The 17,789-nt window shown below is 44.3% G+C and overlaps 2 protein-coding genes across 3 annotated transcripts in view; one reads left to right on the top strand and one right to left on the bottom strand.

Annotated features, from left to right (window-relative positions):
* Adsl (adenylosuccinate lyase) overlaps positions 1-2,228 on the top strand; it is a 31,803-nt gene extending 29,575 nt beyond the window's left edge. Inside the window, exon 10 of the mRNA XM_050174329.3 lies at positions 2,008-2,228. Within this exon, the coding sequence (XP_050030286.1) occupies positions 2,008-2,094 (87 nt within the window). The 3' untranslated portion in view covers positions 2,095-2,228. The remainder of the gene's footprint in view (positions 1-2,007) is intronic.
* Positions 2,229-9,852: 7,624 nt separating this feature from the next.
* Positions 9,853-17,789, bottom strand: part of LOC126526416 (WD repeat-containing protein 13-like) — a 46,276-nt gene continuing 38,339 nt past the window's right edge. For both annotated transcript variants that reach the window (XM_050174328.3, XM_050174327.3), the window contains one exon: positions 9,853-15,446. In XM_050174328.3, the coding sequence (XP_050030285.1) occupies positions 15,265-15,446 (182 nt within the window). In that variant the 3' untranslated portion in view covers positions 9,853-15,264. The remainder of the gene's footprint in view (positions 15,447-17,789) is intronic.

The raw sequence follows: 17,789 nt of genomic DNA, 5'->3' as shown, positions 1-17,789 counted from the left end.
TCCCAGAGGATTACTTGTAACCCTGCATCAGTCAATTCCACCCCATGCCAGCAACTTTGCTAATCCCGTCACAATTCCGTGTACTCTGTCACCCTCTGTGATGCTTGCTTTCTCCCATGGAGCCTGTTTGGTTCCCATAGAGTGTTCTACAAAAATTACTAGAGGAATATCTGGCGCTACATGCCCACAGCAACACTGCAAGCGTGGTGATTCCCAGCATGGGAATGATGAGCAGTACTTTATCATTTCCGGCTTTTGATGACTTTGTGGCTTTGCAAATTGATCACATTCAACAAATTATAGGGGACGTCTAAGACATGGTGGCCACGACGTGTCTCTGGCTTCTGCAGTCGCTTCCGCCTCATGCAGGCCACAAAAGCATATATCCTTCGTGGCCAGTTTCTGTTACTGAGGTAGCCATTGCTTCGGTGTGGATTTGAACAATGCTGATTATTGCTTGGAAATTTAGAAAGATATACATATCAAAGCAACCTTTGCAAAACTGCAGGGCTGGCAATTGTATAGTTGCCTGATTAACCCTTTCAGCGTCACTGACGTTCCAGTACGTTTCTGTCCCACCACATTATTTTTGACAGATTGTGAGAACCATATCAAGGAAAGAGCTTTTGCCATTACCCGTGTTATTTTTTCTTTTCTGCACAACCGACAATAAACTCTTGTGTTCATTGTATGATATCTGAGAAGAAAAAACAGACACTAGGGATGTGCCACTTCCCAAAAAAACAACACTGAAAGGGTTAACAACCCTTGTATAGCATTTAAGTACCCAACACGGGCATCCAGTAATTAGTGAATATGATGCAGGTTCCAGAACATGACCTCTGAGAGCTTCAGCATGTTGTGGGAACCAGCTATCTCCTGAGATGATGTTCAGACAACCACACACACTGGTTCTAAATGGGCCTCCTCGATGCGGTGTGCCGGACTCTCCACGACTACCCGAGTCACTGCATACGCAATGCTCATTGGATGAAAGCACTGCTTCGGGCAGTCCGGTACTGTCGGGGATAGATGAAGTAACCCAATGCTTCGGTTTCTGCATCATTTCTGGCGAGCGGTGCTGGCAACATTTTTAAAGAAGTGCCGTCTGTTGTGCTCCAGCAAAAATCTGTCCCATATATATGTGCCACGAAATCATCACACAAGTTCCATGGCATTCAGGGAGATGGCGCTACTTTGCCGTTTTGTATAGAGCTGCATTTAGTAACTCCAGTTTTGCAAGGCAGTGGGAGCTGAAAGGGGAGCACTGTGAGAAGGGTAGGAAGACATGGAGGGGTAGATGGAGGGGTCACTCACGAAAGGGTTTTGAGGAACGGTTGGTAAGGAAAGGACGTGCCCACCCCGCCAAAGTTGCTCGTCCCATTATACTTGCCTTCAGCCCAGAGAGAGAGAAGGGAAGAAAGAAAGGCAGGGAGGTTAACCAGCCCAGAGATACCACTCGATAAGCGCGCTTGCCAATCACGCATCTGCTAACCTTCAATCGTGTGTATGGGCATGCATGCGCAACATTGCTGTAGCTTTAATAATGCAGTGCCACCACATATGCAATCACCGTCGTGTTGGATAAACCTATCGTGCTTGGTAGCCTCTGGATTGCTCCCTGCGCAGCAGCACACGTCTCACACGCTTGTTATCACTGTCATTGCTTCGCCTTTCGAGCGAAACTGTAATTAATAAAAGACTGTGCACATTTGTGGACTTGTGAACGTGCAACAAAGCTGCCACTGCTTCTTAGAATACATGTTTCACTTTTGTGTTGTGACCAGTTTCTCTGTTCTTTGTGTGTCTTGGTGTCAAAATCACTTACTTTTACAAGATTTTTGGGACACATTGACTCGTATTTCACACAAAATTTTGCTGGGAGGCTGGTCATTATGTACACCACACAAAACTAGGCATTTTATGCGATTCCAAATTTTTTTTGTTTTGAAGGACAGTTTAAATTATGCCCAGTGACATGCGAATTACACTTCACAATCTTTGCAGGTGAAGGAGTTTGTGGAGAAGGAGGTGATGCCTGCCCTGGAGCCGTACAAAGCGCACATGAACGTCGACGCCACCGTCCAGCTGTGAATACTCGGTTGTTGACGTTGTTGCCACTGAGGTTACATTAGCTGCAAGGCAGCAATTAGCTGTTCAATCTAAGAGCGAAAAAATGAAACAGTTATTTTCCATGTCCTAAAATAAATATGTGCTGCATTTGTTAATCCTCCGAGTGAGTTGTTTTCTTCCAGTAGCATTCTGCCTTTTGTATCATTTGTGTGAACAAAACTGCTAGTTTAATTGCGTGGCTGCACCTGCAGCAAATGCCTTTGCTGTGTTCGTTCCTTGTGTTCCGATTCAGGAACAGCGCTGAAAAAGTTGCATGGATCCAACATGAATTTTGGGATCCAATTGATGAAGCGGTTATTTAGATGCTACAAAACTACTAAATGTGATAAATAGAGTCATATTTATTGTCATGCTGTGCAACATCAGATCTAATGCAATGTTTGTTTATGCACTACACTGTTTACAACCTATGCTGAAATGCAAACAGCAGTTCAAGCAGACGCACAGTGCAAGATGTCGATGGCAGCAATGTCACGAGGACTACAGCAACGACTGATGTGTGTGAAGGAATACTTTTTTCATTTTTGTAGCATTATCACGAGACAATGCTGCTCTGAATTACATGATGCATACCTGTATCTTTCTGTTGTATCTGATGCATGACTTTTCCGTTCCAAATGTGAGCACTCACTTTAGCCTTTACAACGTTGCCTGCTATGTATGAAATGAAGTATAACGAAGGTACATTTTTGATGCTATGCGCAGATGCTTCACACAGCAGACGAATGCAGACACCATATGGTTGTCCATTCAAGAATGTTATAAACGAGAAGAAAGGGAAACTGAGGGGCCCGATTTTTGTTGGCAACAACCTTGTGAAGCAACAGATAAACAAGCCAAGGAAAGCACAGGCATGACCTGTCAGCTCTCTCGATTTGTTCAGTAGACTCTTGAATTATGACCAATTCTCCCGATTGTACACGCATGGCCATAAATCCTGCAAGAACCTTCCCCAACCCCACCAGAAAACAAAAAAAGGTCATGTAGCACAGCCACATCATAATTGCCATTGTGTGCTAGGTATCTAGCCGAAGTCATATTTAAATTCGAACTATTTGTGTGCAGCTAGTGTAGACCTAACTCGGTTCACATCAGACAGAGACATGCATTGAGGACTGTGCGTGAGGCAAAGGTCGAATATGAGATGCATAATGGCAGGTTCTGTTAAGCCAGCTTCGCTGCCAAACATAAGTGTTATGCAATGAAGCATACACAAAGTATTGCAGTGAAACATTAAGAGCGGAAAGAGGGCCACCGACATGAGGCACAGTACATGTTCCTCAATTATACACATGCCCCGCTGCCCCCAATCACAATGCAAGCACCGAGATGTCTAATAACTAGGAGCCATTCATAGCTGTTTCTAACGTTGCTGTGCATCCCCCTTTCTCCCTTTCCCTTAAAAAGGAGCGATCATCTTTTTTTACGTTTGTCGTGAGAGTTTTGCAGAACCCTCGTTAACTCTTAACATTTTAACATAAGTTGTAAACTGATATACATGAAATTTGTACGCTTCAGATGCTCTAACAGAAGCAGTTTGCAAAGTTGCGGGTTTGTAAACTATGTGCTTGAATTTTTTTCTTTAGACTTACAATTTATTGGAAACTCTTCAAAAGTTTGAGGCTCTGAATCAAACTCCTGCATCCTACAATCAGTAGAATTAAGCTTTGTCTTACAAACGCAGCAAATTTCTTTTAAATGGGTCAAGCCAGTGGTCAAATAGGAGCATTTATGCATTTCACATGTAGTATTTGACTAGGAAAGTCGGAGTTGGCCTCTAGCTAAAGCTCCCTCTTAAAGCACCGCTAAACCGCTCCAAGGTTGAAGGCGAGCTAGTAGTTTCTCACCTTTGCTACCCTCTCCACAGGTGCTTTCGTCCTCCTCACCACATATCTATCTAGAGGTCAAGTGGACATTAGAAAATTTATATTGACACTTTCCTTGTTTTTGAAAACACCATCAACACCTGCTAGTGTTATGCAATGAAGCATACACAAAGTATTGCAGTGAAACATTGAGTGGAAAGAGGGCCACCGACATGAGACACAGTACATGTTCCTCAATTATACACATGCCCCGCTGCCCCCAATCACAATACAAGCACTGAGATGTCTAATAACTGGCAGCCATTCATAGCTGTTTCTAATGTTGCTGTGCATCCCCCTTTCTCCCTTTTCCTTAAAAAGGAGCGATCATCTTTTTTTATGTTTGTCGTGAGAGTTTTGCAGAACCCTTGTAAACTCTTAACATTTTAACATAAGTTGTAAACTGATATACATGAAATTTTTATGCTTCAGATGCTCTAACAGAAGCAGTTTGCAAAGTTGCAGGTTTGTAAACTATGTGCTTGAATTTTTTTCTTTAGACTTACAATTTATTGGAAACTCTTCAAAAGTTTGAGGCTCTGAATCAAACTCCTGCATCCTACAATCAGTAGAATTAAGCTTTGTCTCACAAACGCAACAAATTTCTTTTAAATGGGTCAAGCCAGTAGTCAAATAGGAGCATTTATGCAGTTCACATGTAGTATTTGACTAGGAAAGTCGGAGTTGGCCTCTAGCTAAAGCTCCCTCTTAAAGCACCGCTAAACCGCTCCAAGGTTGAAGGCGAGCTAGTAGTTTCTCACCTTTGCTACCCTCACCACAGGTTCTTTCGTCCTCCTCACCACATATCTATCTAGATGTCAAGTGGACATTAGAAATTTCATATTGACACTCTTTCCTTGTTTTTGAAAACACCATCAACACCTGCTTATGCGGACAATGCACTTTTTGGCTACCTGCTATTGCTGCTGCGCACGCAGTGTGAAACATTGTGCATAACAGGCAAGCGAGATGACAAGGAAGAGCAGCTGTACAACTGCACAGCACAGTACAGTGAACTAGTAGATGGATTGACACCGACGGACCAGTCACGATGCCATGCACAGACTCTGATGGCATCGCAGTTTATGAGGAAGAGACTGAAAAAGCCTGGAGAGGGGCTTTCTGTAGTTGCCTTACAAAAACATATGGGCCTGCCACCCACATCTCTTTACTTCAAAAACAACACTCTGCACACGGGAGTTTCCAATGATGCTGAACACTCCAAGAGGCCCTCGTGGCTACACCTGTTCGGGCTCACAAGTAGCTGCCCTCAACTCTGCATCAACAGTTTTACAGGGGTGTGATAAAATGCAAGACTGTCCACCTCCCTTGTCAAAAGGTGCGCATTGAATATGCACTAATATGAAGGCATTCTTTCGCACTATATGGCCATCCCTGTTTTTTGAAACAAGGTCATAAAGGCTATGGTGTTAAAATTTTGAGACACTAATTTCAGATTTCTTTGCCTCGCATACGAGTAGCACAAGTTTCTAAATGCAACGCTTGTTTTCTTTAGGCATAAATAGAATATGACACAGTAGGAAGCTAAGGCTTCTGCGCTTAGAGGCTGATGGCAACAAAATTCGACACTGAATCAAAAGCTTATTGTTAGATATTGCACATACAAACAGCGTGTATGAAAATTTTCTATTTTAAATTCAAGTGGACGTGCTGTCAAAAGCTCACAAAAATAGACATTTCTGACATCGCAATTAAAAAAGCAAGCTTTTATCATCACTCGCCAGAAATTGTGACAAACTTGGAATATTGAGAATCAGCATGGCTTCTGGACATACAGAGAATAGGTGAAGCCTTCGGCACACTGAACGGAGGCCATGGCCTGGGATTTGCGTCATACCTGCTAACCACCTGCATCGTTGGCTTAGGTGCTAATCTAAGGCCATTATTAAAAACAATTAGACATGTACCAGCCCTGTGGTTTTACCAAGCTTCCGTAGCTTATACTACTCAATTACGACTCGTTCCACCAAAGTGAAATTTAGTTGTACTAGTTGGCCTTTTAAGGGAGCTTGAAACAATTTCAACGACTGTGCACAAATGTGCCGAGTCAGTGGGGTAGGTACTTCAGATTATTTACTAAGAGACAGATTATGTGCTATGCATAAATCGTGCAATTTATTACAAGGTTTTAAAAATATGCGCGGCTACCGATCGCAGTGGTACTGCTGCCCTGAATTTTCAACCACACCATCCCATGCTACGTAGTGAGTGAGCGTTGTCACTTGCGAAGCGATCCAATTGGCTACCCATGTTACGTCATTGGGAACGCTTGAAACAAGCCAATGCATTAAGCTTATTAAAGCGAAGCTTACTTTGTCTTTTCAACTTTTGCACTGCTGCTGCTGTCTTGCATGCTGCATCCGGGAAGGGGGGGGGGGGGGCGGTTCAGAGCTTGTATATAACATGGCAGGAGCGTGGCAGAGAGAAAAGTCGATGCGAGAAACTCATTTGGACCTTTCCATCGCATCGCTTAATATCCCTTAAGAGAAAAGTGTATAATAGCCGTGTCTTACCAGTACTCACCTACGGGGCAGAAACCTGGAGGCTTACGAAAAGAGTTCTACTTAAATTGAGGACAACGCAACAAGCTATGGAAAGAATAATGATGGGTGTAACGTTAAGGGATAAGAAAAGAGCAGATTGGGTGAGGGAACAAACGCAAGTTAATGACATCTTAGTTGAAATCAAGAAAAAGAAATGGGCATGGGCAGGACATGTAATGAGGAGGGAAGATAACCGATGGTCATTAAGGGTTACGCACTGGATTCCAAGGGAAGGGAAGCGTAGCAGGGTGCGGCAGAAAGTTAGGTGGGCGGATGAGATTAAGAAGTTTGCAGGGACGACATGGCCACAATTAGTACATGACTGGGGTAGTTGGAGAAGTATGGGAGAGGCCTTTGCCCTGCAGTGGGCGTAACCAGGCTGATGATGATGGATGATCGCATCGCTTGTGCACAATGCCCTCTGGAGCTCCCTGGGGGTTGTCACATTAGACTCTTGACAGCTGTAATTATACGTTACCACCGCAAAAGCATTACAGAGAAACTGCAGCTCTTACACTTCTACTAACTTAGAAGAAACTGCTCATTGACCTGTGATTGGTTATGACCATCTGGTGCTTATAATATTGTAAATAGTTGCTGTACATACATCATTTCATATGTCATTTCATTCATTGTAATAAATGCCATGCAAGAAGAAAAGGATTGGTGAAGCGGTACCTTCTCCACCTTCCATATAAGAAGTGAGGGTTCGATTCTCGATTGCACTTTTTCTTTTCCCTGCAATGTTTTTTGTAGAGCATTTGCATTCATAGGGTACTTCACACACTTTCTGGGGGGTCATGTTTCTATCTATCTGTCTGTCTATGTTTGTATTTAACCATTTTCCCACCTACCTGGATCGCTGGGTAATGGGTAGCACGTCGGGCTGCTGTGCTGAGGTAAAAGGCTTCTAAACTAGCCATCAGACCAACTTAGTTTGGCTGAGCATGTGGCAATGTGTACATACGTGCCGCTTTTCAACAAACCTCTTTCACATCGACATGGGTCACTGTAGATGCGGGACTGGGTAGGCACCACTGTTCGAAGAAACTCTTTGATGCTGACTTGGCGCGCTGGTTATCTGCCACTCGGTCTGTGCTGGTATTCAATGAACCTCTTTGATACCAACTTTGGTCACCGAGTGTGTGCCAGTAGGTGCATACCGCTATTCAATGAATGTATTTGATGCCAACATAAGTAGCCAGGTATGTGCCACTGGGAATGTGCTGCTCTACAATGACAAAAAGGTACCTTAAATTTCTCCAATGCTGAGCGGAATTGAACCCACGTCACAAGGGTTCCTCAGGGACAGCAACCCTATGCCTTAGCAGGCTGAGCCACAAATCCACTGGGTATGTGCCACTTTTCAATTAATGCCTTTCACGCAAGTGCTTTAGCGAGCCGCACCATGAATGCACTTGGTATGTGTCGCTTTCAATGAACCTCTCGCCAACTTGGATCACTGAGTACGCGCCACTGAGCGTGCGGTCAGCAAGGGAACCATTCGCAATGTTAGCAGGCACCGGCACACCACTCTCCTCGTCTCGGAGGCCATGTGCAAACTTCTTGGCAGCACCACTAGATGGCACAGCGTGTCCAGAAAGAAGCGTGAGAGAAGAGCTCGGTTGCAGCAGAACGGGTTTCTCAGCATCTGCACACAATGGTGTGCCATGCATTTTGGATGCCACCCTAGGCTTCGTGGCGTTGGTGCTAGATGGCGCTGAGTGTTCTTAAAGAAGCGCGAAATAGAAGTTCCGCTGTAGTACACGCCTCAGAGAGAGAGAGAGAGAACAACTTTAGGGAAAATGCCTGCAGAGTCGGTTAGGCTCCCTCCACGCAGGGAGGACAAGCTTTTACCGCGACGCGGCCACTACGTCAATCTCGTGCATTGTGCTCCTCGAGGGCTTGGTTCCTCGCTACTTCCGCGGATCCGAGAGGGCCGCCGCCCCCTTCCTCGGGGTTCTGCCCCCCTTCTCCTCGGTTTCGCGAGGTCGCTGCCTCTCTAGAGCTGCCGAGACCTGCTGGACGGCCTTGAGTTGTGTATCTTGGTCATATATCTTCGTTGCAGCCTCTAGCTGCGGCGGGATCGTCGTTTTCTCGCTGGCTTCTTGTGGATTTATACGACAGTCCCAAAGGATGTGAGCCGCGGTGGCTCTCTCCTTAGCGCACAGTCTACACACGTCACTCGTGTACACGCTCGGACACACGTGCTTAGCTAGCACCGGGGTGAGTAGGGACCCCGTCTGTAATTGCCTGTATAACACTGCCTCCTTCCGGGTAAGCCCCGGGTGAGGTGGCGGCATAGTCTGTCTGTTGTCTGTACCACTTCACGATCTCGTTGAAGGTGGTCATCTTGTCCTTGACACTGCACCGCGACCAACACTCCGAGTCGGCCGTGCTTGCAGCTGCGCGGTTGGTTAGTCCTCGCGCGGCCGAGTTGGCCGTCTCGTTGTGGTTCACGTTCCCGCGTTCCGACACGTCACTGCCCATGTGGGCCGGAAACCACTTGATCACCACGCCTCACACATAATTCGGGGACAATAGTCGTGTGGCTGCACCGATTCAGTGCTAACACATTACCGTCGACAGTCATCATGAGAGAGGTTCTGCTGTTTCTTTTTGTTCTTTAGATTCTGGAGTAGAAGGTACACTATGAATAGCTCATTTTACCACATTCACAAGTTAACGGCAGCAATTTGTTTTTCTGCTAATGGCTACAAAGAAATCTTACGAGCATGATATAGAGATAAAACTGTAAATGTACATATTATTAGATATCTACATGTTATCAGGTGAATATCGAACAGAAATAATACTGGAAACAGCTGCTTCGTAGTTTGTACATTGCATATACATTTGCAACAATGTGGCAGCATCTGTCTTTTTTTGCTTCATGTAGCGCAAGCCAGCAAACATTGTGCATAGTGTCGCTGTGTCTCCATTCCCCATGCACAGTTAGTCTTTAAATTTCGCTCCACATTGCACAAGCTTCAAAAGAAAATCTGCACAGGAAAGGAGCAGGAACACGCACTGTTCAAATCAACTGGAAGTAGACAACACTCGCGTCACTGCTTACACCGCACGGTGTAAATGTTGAGGGGGAACACCACGACTTGAGAGGAGGGTGATGTTTGACCACTCATACCTGTGTTACTATAGCGTAGTGACACGAAATTATTCTGAGAAAGCATTTCTTGAGATATACCCTCAGTGTCGAGGCGGATGACAAAAACCATTTCAGGCACCTTTTAAGCAATGCTGAAAGACCAAAATCTCCACAGAAACAGATAGATGGCTAAGCGTGTAACTTTATTGACTAAATCCGGACGGAATGTTGCTAACTACTGCTACAAAGGTCTATACAATCTGCTTTCACCTATGTGTACAGATCACAGTAACCAGAGACCAGAATGTGGCCATCGAGGGGAGCACTTCTTGGCATCTAAAAGAGCGGCACTCAACCTCTCAAGTTTGTGCATCACTGACAGCAATTCACTAGTATCATTTGCATACCCACAGGCACAACTGCCAAGTTGCAACAGATCCTGTGTGGATCGCACCCAAATCACGGCATTCCAGTGCCCCAATGAGTAAAAAAAAATTAATGGCCTCACTTCAAGAGCCCCTACAGATTTTAATCGGTGTGTTCCTGTTTCTCAAACCTTCGCAAATGTGTTGCACCATAATGGCAACAGACGCGTTACTCTAAGAAAAAAAATCCAGGGTGTTGGCTGGCTTTATCGTACACTAACTATTGCATAAATGAAGGACAAAGGTAGAAAGGGCTTTTCCAGCTATACTGCTGGGCTCGTCTGCACTGAAATTTCACAGAGAGTTAGCATCTTGTGCTGCAGTTTTACTCGTAACTTTTCCCACCTTTCTTTTTTAGGGTTTAAACAGTGCTTGAACACAACTGCGAGCTCTCGTGAACTCATTTCACCTCAACTATCAAGTTGGGGAGTAATTCAATTATGAATAAAAGCACATTTCAGCATTAAGGATCCAGGACTATGAGTCATTCAGAAAAAAGGAAGAAAAATTAACGAAGTAGTGAAAAAAGAAACAATGACCCGTCCATTTGACCTGACTTCAAGACATCCAGTAAGCCCTTAACGAGGTCTCCACAGTTGGATCATTCATCACAGTAAAGCAGTTGTCCATGTATGGACCATGAAAATGTATGAGAAAACTCTCAATTGAATTCATCTTGATTGAGTGAACATCCTGGAAAGCTAGCGTCTTCAACAATACTGTTTACACCTACAATCACAAGCAGATGCAAGTTGAAGGGTGACATGCTTTTCCCATGAGTTGCACTGTCGTGACCAATGTTCAGCACATAGACGACTTGGGCTTTACAAACTACACAGCAACAAGGTGTCGCTGGTAACATTTTCGATCGCGCACACTACAAGTGTGACGGTGGGAACTCAAAAGCAGAGGGACACACAAAATCAGCTTAGCCTGATAAGGTACACTTTCAAAGCACTACTTCCGTTAGTTTCACAGTAAGAGGCTGATTATTAGAAGAGAAAACGAAGGTTAGAGCTAACATTTTTTAAATATTTCCCGCCGGAACCACAGCGCCAGTATGTCAGCGTGACATCACGGATTTCAAGGTAGTTTCTCGTTTTGGGGCTGTTCTCGATGCAGTAAAGTTTTCGAAATTTTCAAAGTTCGGTCCTTGGCTCTTTTAGAATACAATCCAGTCAGCCTTTGCCGAAAAAAAGTTGTTAACTAGGTCAGAGCAGAGGCAGTCAAAATCCACGACCTTGGTAATCCAAGTTTGTGCTAGACTGTGTGTCTGCCTCCTCGTCCTTATCTGCTTTATGCCGTACCTATTCCCTAAGCATTAGGAGTCAACTAGCCCAGTGACAAGTTTTACTGGGTAATTTACTAATAGTAGAGCTCAAATAGTGTACCTCCTATAGTGTCCCTTAAACTTCTCTGAATGCAAGCAGCATGTCCCATCACAGGCAGTCTACGTGAAACACTGATCTATACAGGCATTTTAAGTTCAAGATAAATGCTGGTTCAAAATGGCTTGCCCCCTTTTACGAGTTGAGGGTCTGAACATAGTGAGCCTCTACCTAGGCCTCTACACAAAATCAACTTGACAAGATTTGGCAAACAGTAAAACATCCTGGCAGGTCATATGTACACAATTATAATCTCCACGGCTGGTATATAATACAATGCTAGATAAAACAATGCAATTTAATGCTTATGCTTAATGATAACAATAAAACAGGTGTCCATCAACATTTCCACATTTAGTACACTGGAATGCATAAATGTACACTAGAACAACAATCCACAGTGTAATACTGCTCGAGTCTGCTGCTATAAGAAGTTGGATGTGGCTGATTATACTGAGGTCACATTCTGATTCCTGTTCTTACAGAGACAATCCCCAAGCAGTGTGGTCCAACTAGCTGAAACAGATTGGTTGATTCAAATTCAACTTAGAAGTTCTGATGCACAGACCATTAATGGCAGGGACATAGAGGTGCATGATATGACCTCTAAGGTCTCTCGAGGCACTTCGGTCCCTGTTGAACATGAAAACAACGAGTAAAATAACACGGAATGAAAACACAAGAAATAATGGACAAGCACTGGACTTACAATTCAAGGTGCGCACTCACTCTTTGCTGTCCTTCTCTTTTTTTTTTTTTAACGTTAACCTACCAACATGCCAAGCAAGCAACTCTACTAAGCTCTCAGATGATCTACTGCTTGCAGCGTCTGTACAAACTTCTGTTATGGAATGCAGCATCAGAAGGTGGTCTCAAGCACAGTTGTATGGAAGATAGGGCCATAAAATTTATTGTTCAATTGCTTTGCTAGCTTGTAAGCAGTTGCCACCTGTAAAACTCATTTTATTCAGGCATTTCATATTTGGTCATGATGCATTGCACAGTCACGGTGCAACATTGCCATTAGTAACAGGCCTGTTGGAGGAAAAGTTAGTGCAGAGTGCGATTTTAATCAAGGCAAGGCTACACTGTTGGTGTGCATGTGCATAATGAAAGACATGAATGGGTCCTGCTGCTTTCACAGTAGAGGACAGTAAAGCCTCCTCTCGTGCTTTCACTGTGTCGGCCAATCAAACCATGCCCTGGGGACTGTCTCTGCATTGAATGCTTCCACGGGGATCGGCTCCATGGAGATTGAATGTGGGAAAACTGCCTCTGCTGGGATAATCTCCGCATTGTTGCATGTATGGAGATCGCCTCCGTGTGAATGCGATAATGAAAACTGTCTCCACAGGGGTGACCTCGTGGGGATGTCCACCGTGCGAATTGTCTATACGGTGATTGCATCTACAGAGATTGTCTTTGCATGGTTGCATCCATGGAGACTGTCTTTGCAGGAATTGCCTCCATGGGCAATCCCTGCCAAGTCTTCAGTGTATTTCTGTGCTTTTAGCTATGGTTTAACCTGCAAAAAGGAGTAGCCAGTACCAATAAGGGTTCCAAGCTCTCCTTTTTTTCATAACAACAACAACAAAAAAAAAAATTGGAGGACACTTAAGCTTTGCCTTCAAGAGTGGAACGCGATAGCGTTATCACACCCCGTTCGCACCGCCCACTCATTCGCTCGGCATGCTCTTGACGAGACGAAGGGGAGAAGCGGGCGAGTGGCGCGTCACCTGTCGGGGCAGTGCCGTGCATTGTGATGAGGGGGCCTTCTGTGTTTGCCGCAAGATGGCTCTGCGTGTGCGTCAAGCGCAGAAGAAATGTAGCGGAAACGTACTTCGCTACTCGTTTAACTGCGACTTCTGTAATTTACATGCTCATAATTACCAATATACACCGCAGTATAACTTTCTACGGCATGTTTCTAAGGCGACACCGCATTCACTAGAGGCGCTTTTGTCCCGCTTTGAACCATCGAACTCATGGCTGAGCGGTAGTGCCTCCATCTCACACTCCGGAGACCCTGGTTCGATTTCCACCCAGCCCATCTTGCAAGTTTTTATTTATGAATTGCCTTCCGGGATTTTTCGCTCACGGCCAACGCCGCCGACGACATCGGCTTTTCTGCGACACGAGCTCCTTAACGCTGTCGCGTTAAAATTGCCTTTGTGGGGGAGTGCTTCCATGGATACTTAGCTCCCTTCCCCTAACCACTTGCCCAAAGAGGCCTGGAGCCATCATTTAAATAAATTATTCTTTTTATGGAGACTGACTCCGCACGGTAGCACCCACGGAGGCTCCCTGTATGGGGATCGCGTCTGCCGGGATGGGATTCAGAATGTGGCCCCTGCCAGCTCAAGAGTTGTAGCCTGTGACCACGCAAAGAATTCTCTGAATAGTCAAAGACAAGTAATGACACAAAGCATTTGCTGCATTATAAAGGCAAAATATGCAATTGCAGGCGATGGCACTGCATACAGCACAGGACATAAGCAAACACCACAAGTAATAAGGCAAGAAAGAAGGCTCAACAGTAACTACAATGAATTCATGGTCAACAAGTGATGGCATTATGAGGAAGCTTTAGCTCGGCAGCTTCTATCTAAATACACGGGAAAGGAGAAATTGTTTTTTTTTTCGGCAGCCACTGCACCGAATTTGATGAAGTCTGTTGCATTTAAAAGAAAAATTTAAATCTAGTGACTGGTGGAAGCAGATTCATTATTTAAGCCATCAATTCCTAAATAAAAATTGTTGAATATTGCAAACTTTCAGAAAACGAAACTATCAAGTTTACGAAACTGTGCCTCAACAATGAAAAACTGTAAATGAAATTCTGTAAATTGCATCTAATAGCACATCTAAAGCAGACATTTGATGTTATTATACATGGCTCTCATATGCACCTCTAATATGTGAGTATGACTTCTTCAAGACTTTCGTAAACATTGTTACAAATTGATGTAAGATATAAATTAATATATTAAATCTGTCTGCTTTAGATGTTCTGACGGATGCAGTTTACAAAACTGAAATAGTATCTATTTTTGGTGCAGAGTTACGAACTTGTAAACTTCGTGCTTTTTTTTTTTAACTTACAAGTTTACCGCAATTTTCGCAAAACAATGAAAGCTATCAATCAAAATTTTGCTTCCAAGAGTCGCTAGAATTCAACCTTTTTCTCTCAAATGTACCAAATATCATTAAAGTCGGCCAAGGGGTTGTTTCTGAAAAGCATTTCTGCATTATACATGTATCTGCATAGGCGATGTCGAAGTTGGGGCCGAGCTAAAGCTTCCTCTTAAGAGCCAGTAGCACAGACACAGGCTTAGGTCTGCCAACGACCATGAAGTTGTTGGTGTTGTGGAAGGAGTCGCGCTCTAACGCACGTAGTGGTCCTGCATCTACCACAGTTAGCATTCAAATGCTAAATTGGGCTACTCTTGCTTCAAATTGCTGTGAGGCTGGCTTTACAAGAAAATTATGCAGCGTATGCTGAGAAACGAGGTCAAAGTTTACACTTTGGGCGCAGTCACTGGCTCCATGCCAGTAATAAGACCCCATTCACATACGACTGCACTATGCTACTGGCACTGCATAATTATTGCACAGGATTCTTACAGTTGTATTCAGCCTGTAGTGTTCTCAATGCACATCACTGTCTTGTGCCATTCAACCCAGCTATACACCGGGTTGTGCGACACTAAACTAAGCCCAACCAAATACTGCTGTAACCTCTTCAACTGAGGCAACTCGTTGGCAAGACAAGAGGGATTGGCATCAGGCCGAAGACCTCTTCCAAAGGATGACCATCCCCTGCGCATCACTTGAGGCCAGTAGAGATTCGTCGTAGTTGAAGCAGACGTCGAGGACTGCCGCCGAGTGGCCCTGGAGTTTGTTGAGCAGCGGCTTTGCACGCTCCACGTCGAAGAAGTTGACGCACTGGTCTTCACTGCCAGTCACTGCAACAGCATCACAGTGGTGCATCACATGGCCTACTAAGTTTGGGCGTCAAGTGCTTCAAATGCTGTTCACTGAGTGATATGTTTACTTCCGGACAAATGATCTAAGCAACACGTGATTTGCCACATGCAAGACGCTAGACATCTACTGCCATGAGCTTTGCCAGAAAATTTTTCTGATTAAATTTTTTTTTTTACTGGACAGCTGTCTACCCGGTAATTCTGCCATGGAACTAGAGTGTATAACAAATAAATGATTACATTAGCCTTTAATGTCAACAGATCAAAATGCACAACAAGTGCTTTGCAGCTTGGGACAGGAAAGAGAAAACATTTGCCGAACCAAAACCTGTTGTGGTGGTCTTGTGGTACTAGACACAACTGACGCATGCGCACATACTACGACCGTGCTGCCAAAAGTCGAGTACATTCGGCACTGGACGGCCTAAGAAGTGAGAGCGTGTCCCCCTGCATTTTCAAGAGAAGTACACAACTGGAAGGGTCAATTTAAAAGCTTTCGGCAACAGTCACTGTGTGCCCTTCAACCACCACACTGGGTTGAGTGGTGCACTCTTGAGTCATTTACGATACCATGTGACTGCCACCTCTGCTTTCAGTGATGAGAATAGTCTCCTTTTTCATATCCAAAGCCTCGCTACAATAGGCACAAGTTTCGAACAGGTTACATAGAAGATGTGGCAGTTAATTATTTCTGGCACTCTCGAAGAATTGAGGCTTTGTGCCAAAATATAAGAGTGAACAGATATTTAATGCAAAAGAAAAGAAAGAAAAAAGAAAAATCTGGCACGAACAAAGTTTTGCATTAATATTCCATAAGTTCTATCACTTAGCATAATACTGTTAATTGCTTTACAACAATGTAAAGTAGGATCAGCAATCTTTACCAAAATATGTTAGCAATAGCAATGGAAAGACCGCACAGGAAAACTTGCTATTAAGGGGACCATGACACAAAATTTTCAAGCTTGAAGTATGCATTGCATGTTAACCTGCACGTGCCCCACAGCAAGCTAGCAAAACTTCAGCGCATCTAGTATGGTAGAAAATACGTACAGTCGACTGCGAAACATTAATTCTTCTAAAACATTAATTCTAAAAATTCTAAAAAACATTAATTTCTTCTAGCACAGCTGTGCAACGTGAAATCGTATAAAAGCATGGGGCTGGTCAAGTAGATGCACATGGGCAGTACACTTGATTCCTTCATGCATAGGCTGACAAGAAAAAACAGAAATTTATCAGCAACTCTGGTCCTTAAACTTTTGCACTCAGCTGTACAATTAATCTCAATATAACAAACTTCAATATAATGAGGTTCTAGATATAATCAACTATTTAACTTTCCATAACTTTTTGTACACAGAACATCATGTATTTTGTGGGGGGGTCTCAAACATGCTCTTGGGACAGGGGAACGACAACACACTAGTGCAAACAATCAAAAGGGCATTTATTGCACCTTTTATACACTAATGCCTGCTACCAATAGAACATGCTGATGGGCATGCAACAAATTGAGAAAGTCCAACTCACTGCGACCAGAGAGTGAGCGAATATGTTTGGTCCCAAGCTGGACACCAATGCCTAATCGTTCGCATGTACGGTCACGCAAACGGTGGCGCATCCAAACGATCCTGTTCATACATCTTTCACAGGACGGCCCCGCAAGCAGTGGGCGAGCACGTGAAACGTCCACGCAGCTCGCCGACTCTGAGCAAAAGAGGGAGAGCCTACTCCCTTTCGTGTCTTAGTAACCCTTCTGTAAGGTATCAATAGGAGCGCAACACTCGTGCAATCTCTCATAATATGCTGCAATCACACCGACCGTCGCCGGCGTTTAGCTATGCGGAGAAGCTGGATTACAGGAGACGCGAGAGTCATGCGGGGAAAACAACATCAGGGGGATGCGTGAGAGTCGAGTGTCCCCGCAATTAAGAACCACAATATAACAAATTGTGTCTATACACGATTTCAATGTAACAAAATTTAATTGCCGTCATGAAGGAATACCGAGACAATAAATGAAACTTTCGCAGATCGTAAAATGGTTGAATTACAAGCAGCTGCTTGCGAATGCACCGCCACACGTCCAGAAGCATAAGCTGAGAAGCGTCATGCTCCACATAAAGTACAAGTGCAACAAGATCCCATCGCACCCTGCATGCTGTATGCCTTGGGTGCGAGTGAAAGCATGCAAGAGTTAGCCAAGGATGGTGGCTTGATGAAAGCCATCTTGTTGCACGAGCAAGGGGAAAGGCAGGTGCAGAGCGAGCTCGCGACATGATAAAGCGTGCACAAGGGGAGAGTGGGGGGGGCAGGTTG

Source organism: Dermacentor andersoni, chromosome 8 (genome assembly GCF_023375885.2).
Source record: "Dermacentor andersoni chromosome 8, qqDerAnde1_hic_scaffold, whole genome shotgun sequence".
Lineage (NCBI taxonomy): Eukaryota > Metazoa > Arthropoda > Arachnida > Ixodida > Ixodidae > Dermacentor > Dermacentor andersoni.
Note: the sequence above shows the minus strand (reverse complement) of the source record. Positions and strands in the feature narration are given on the sequence as shown.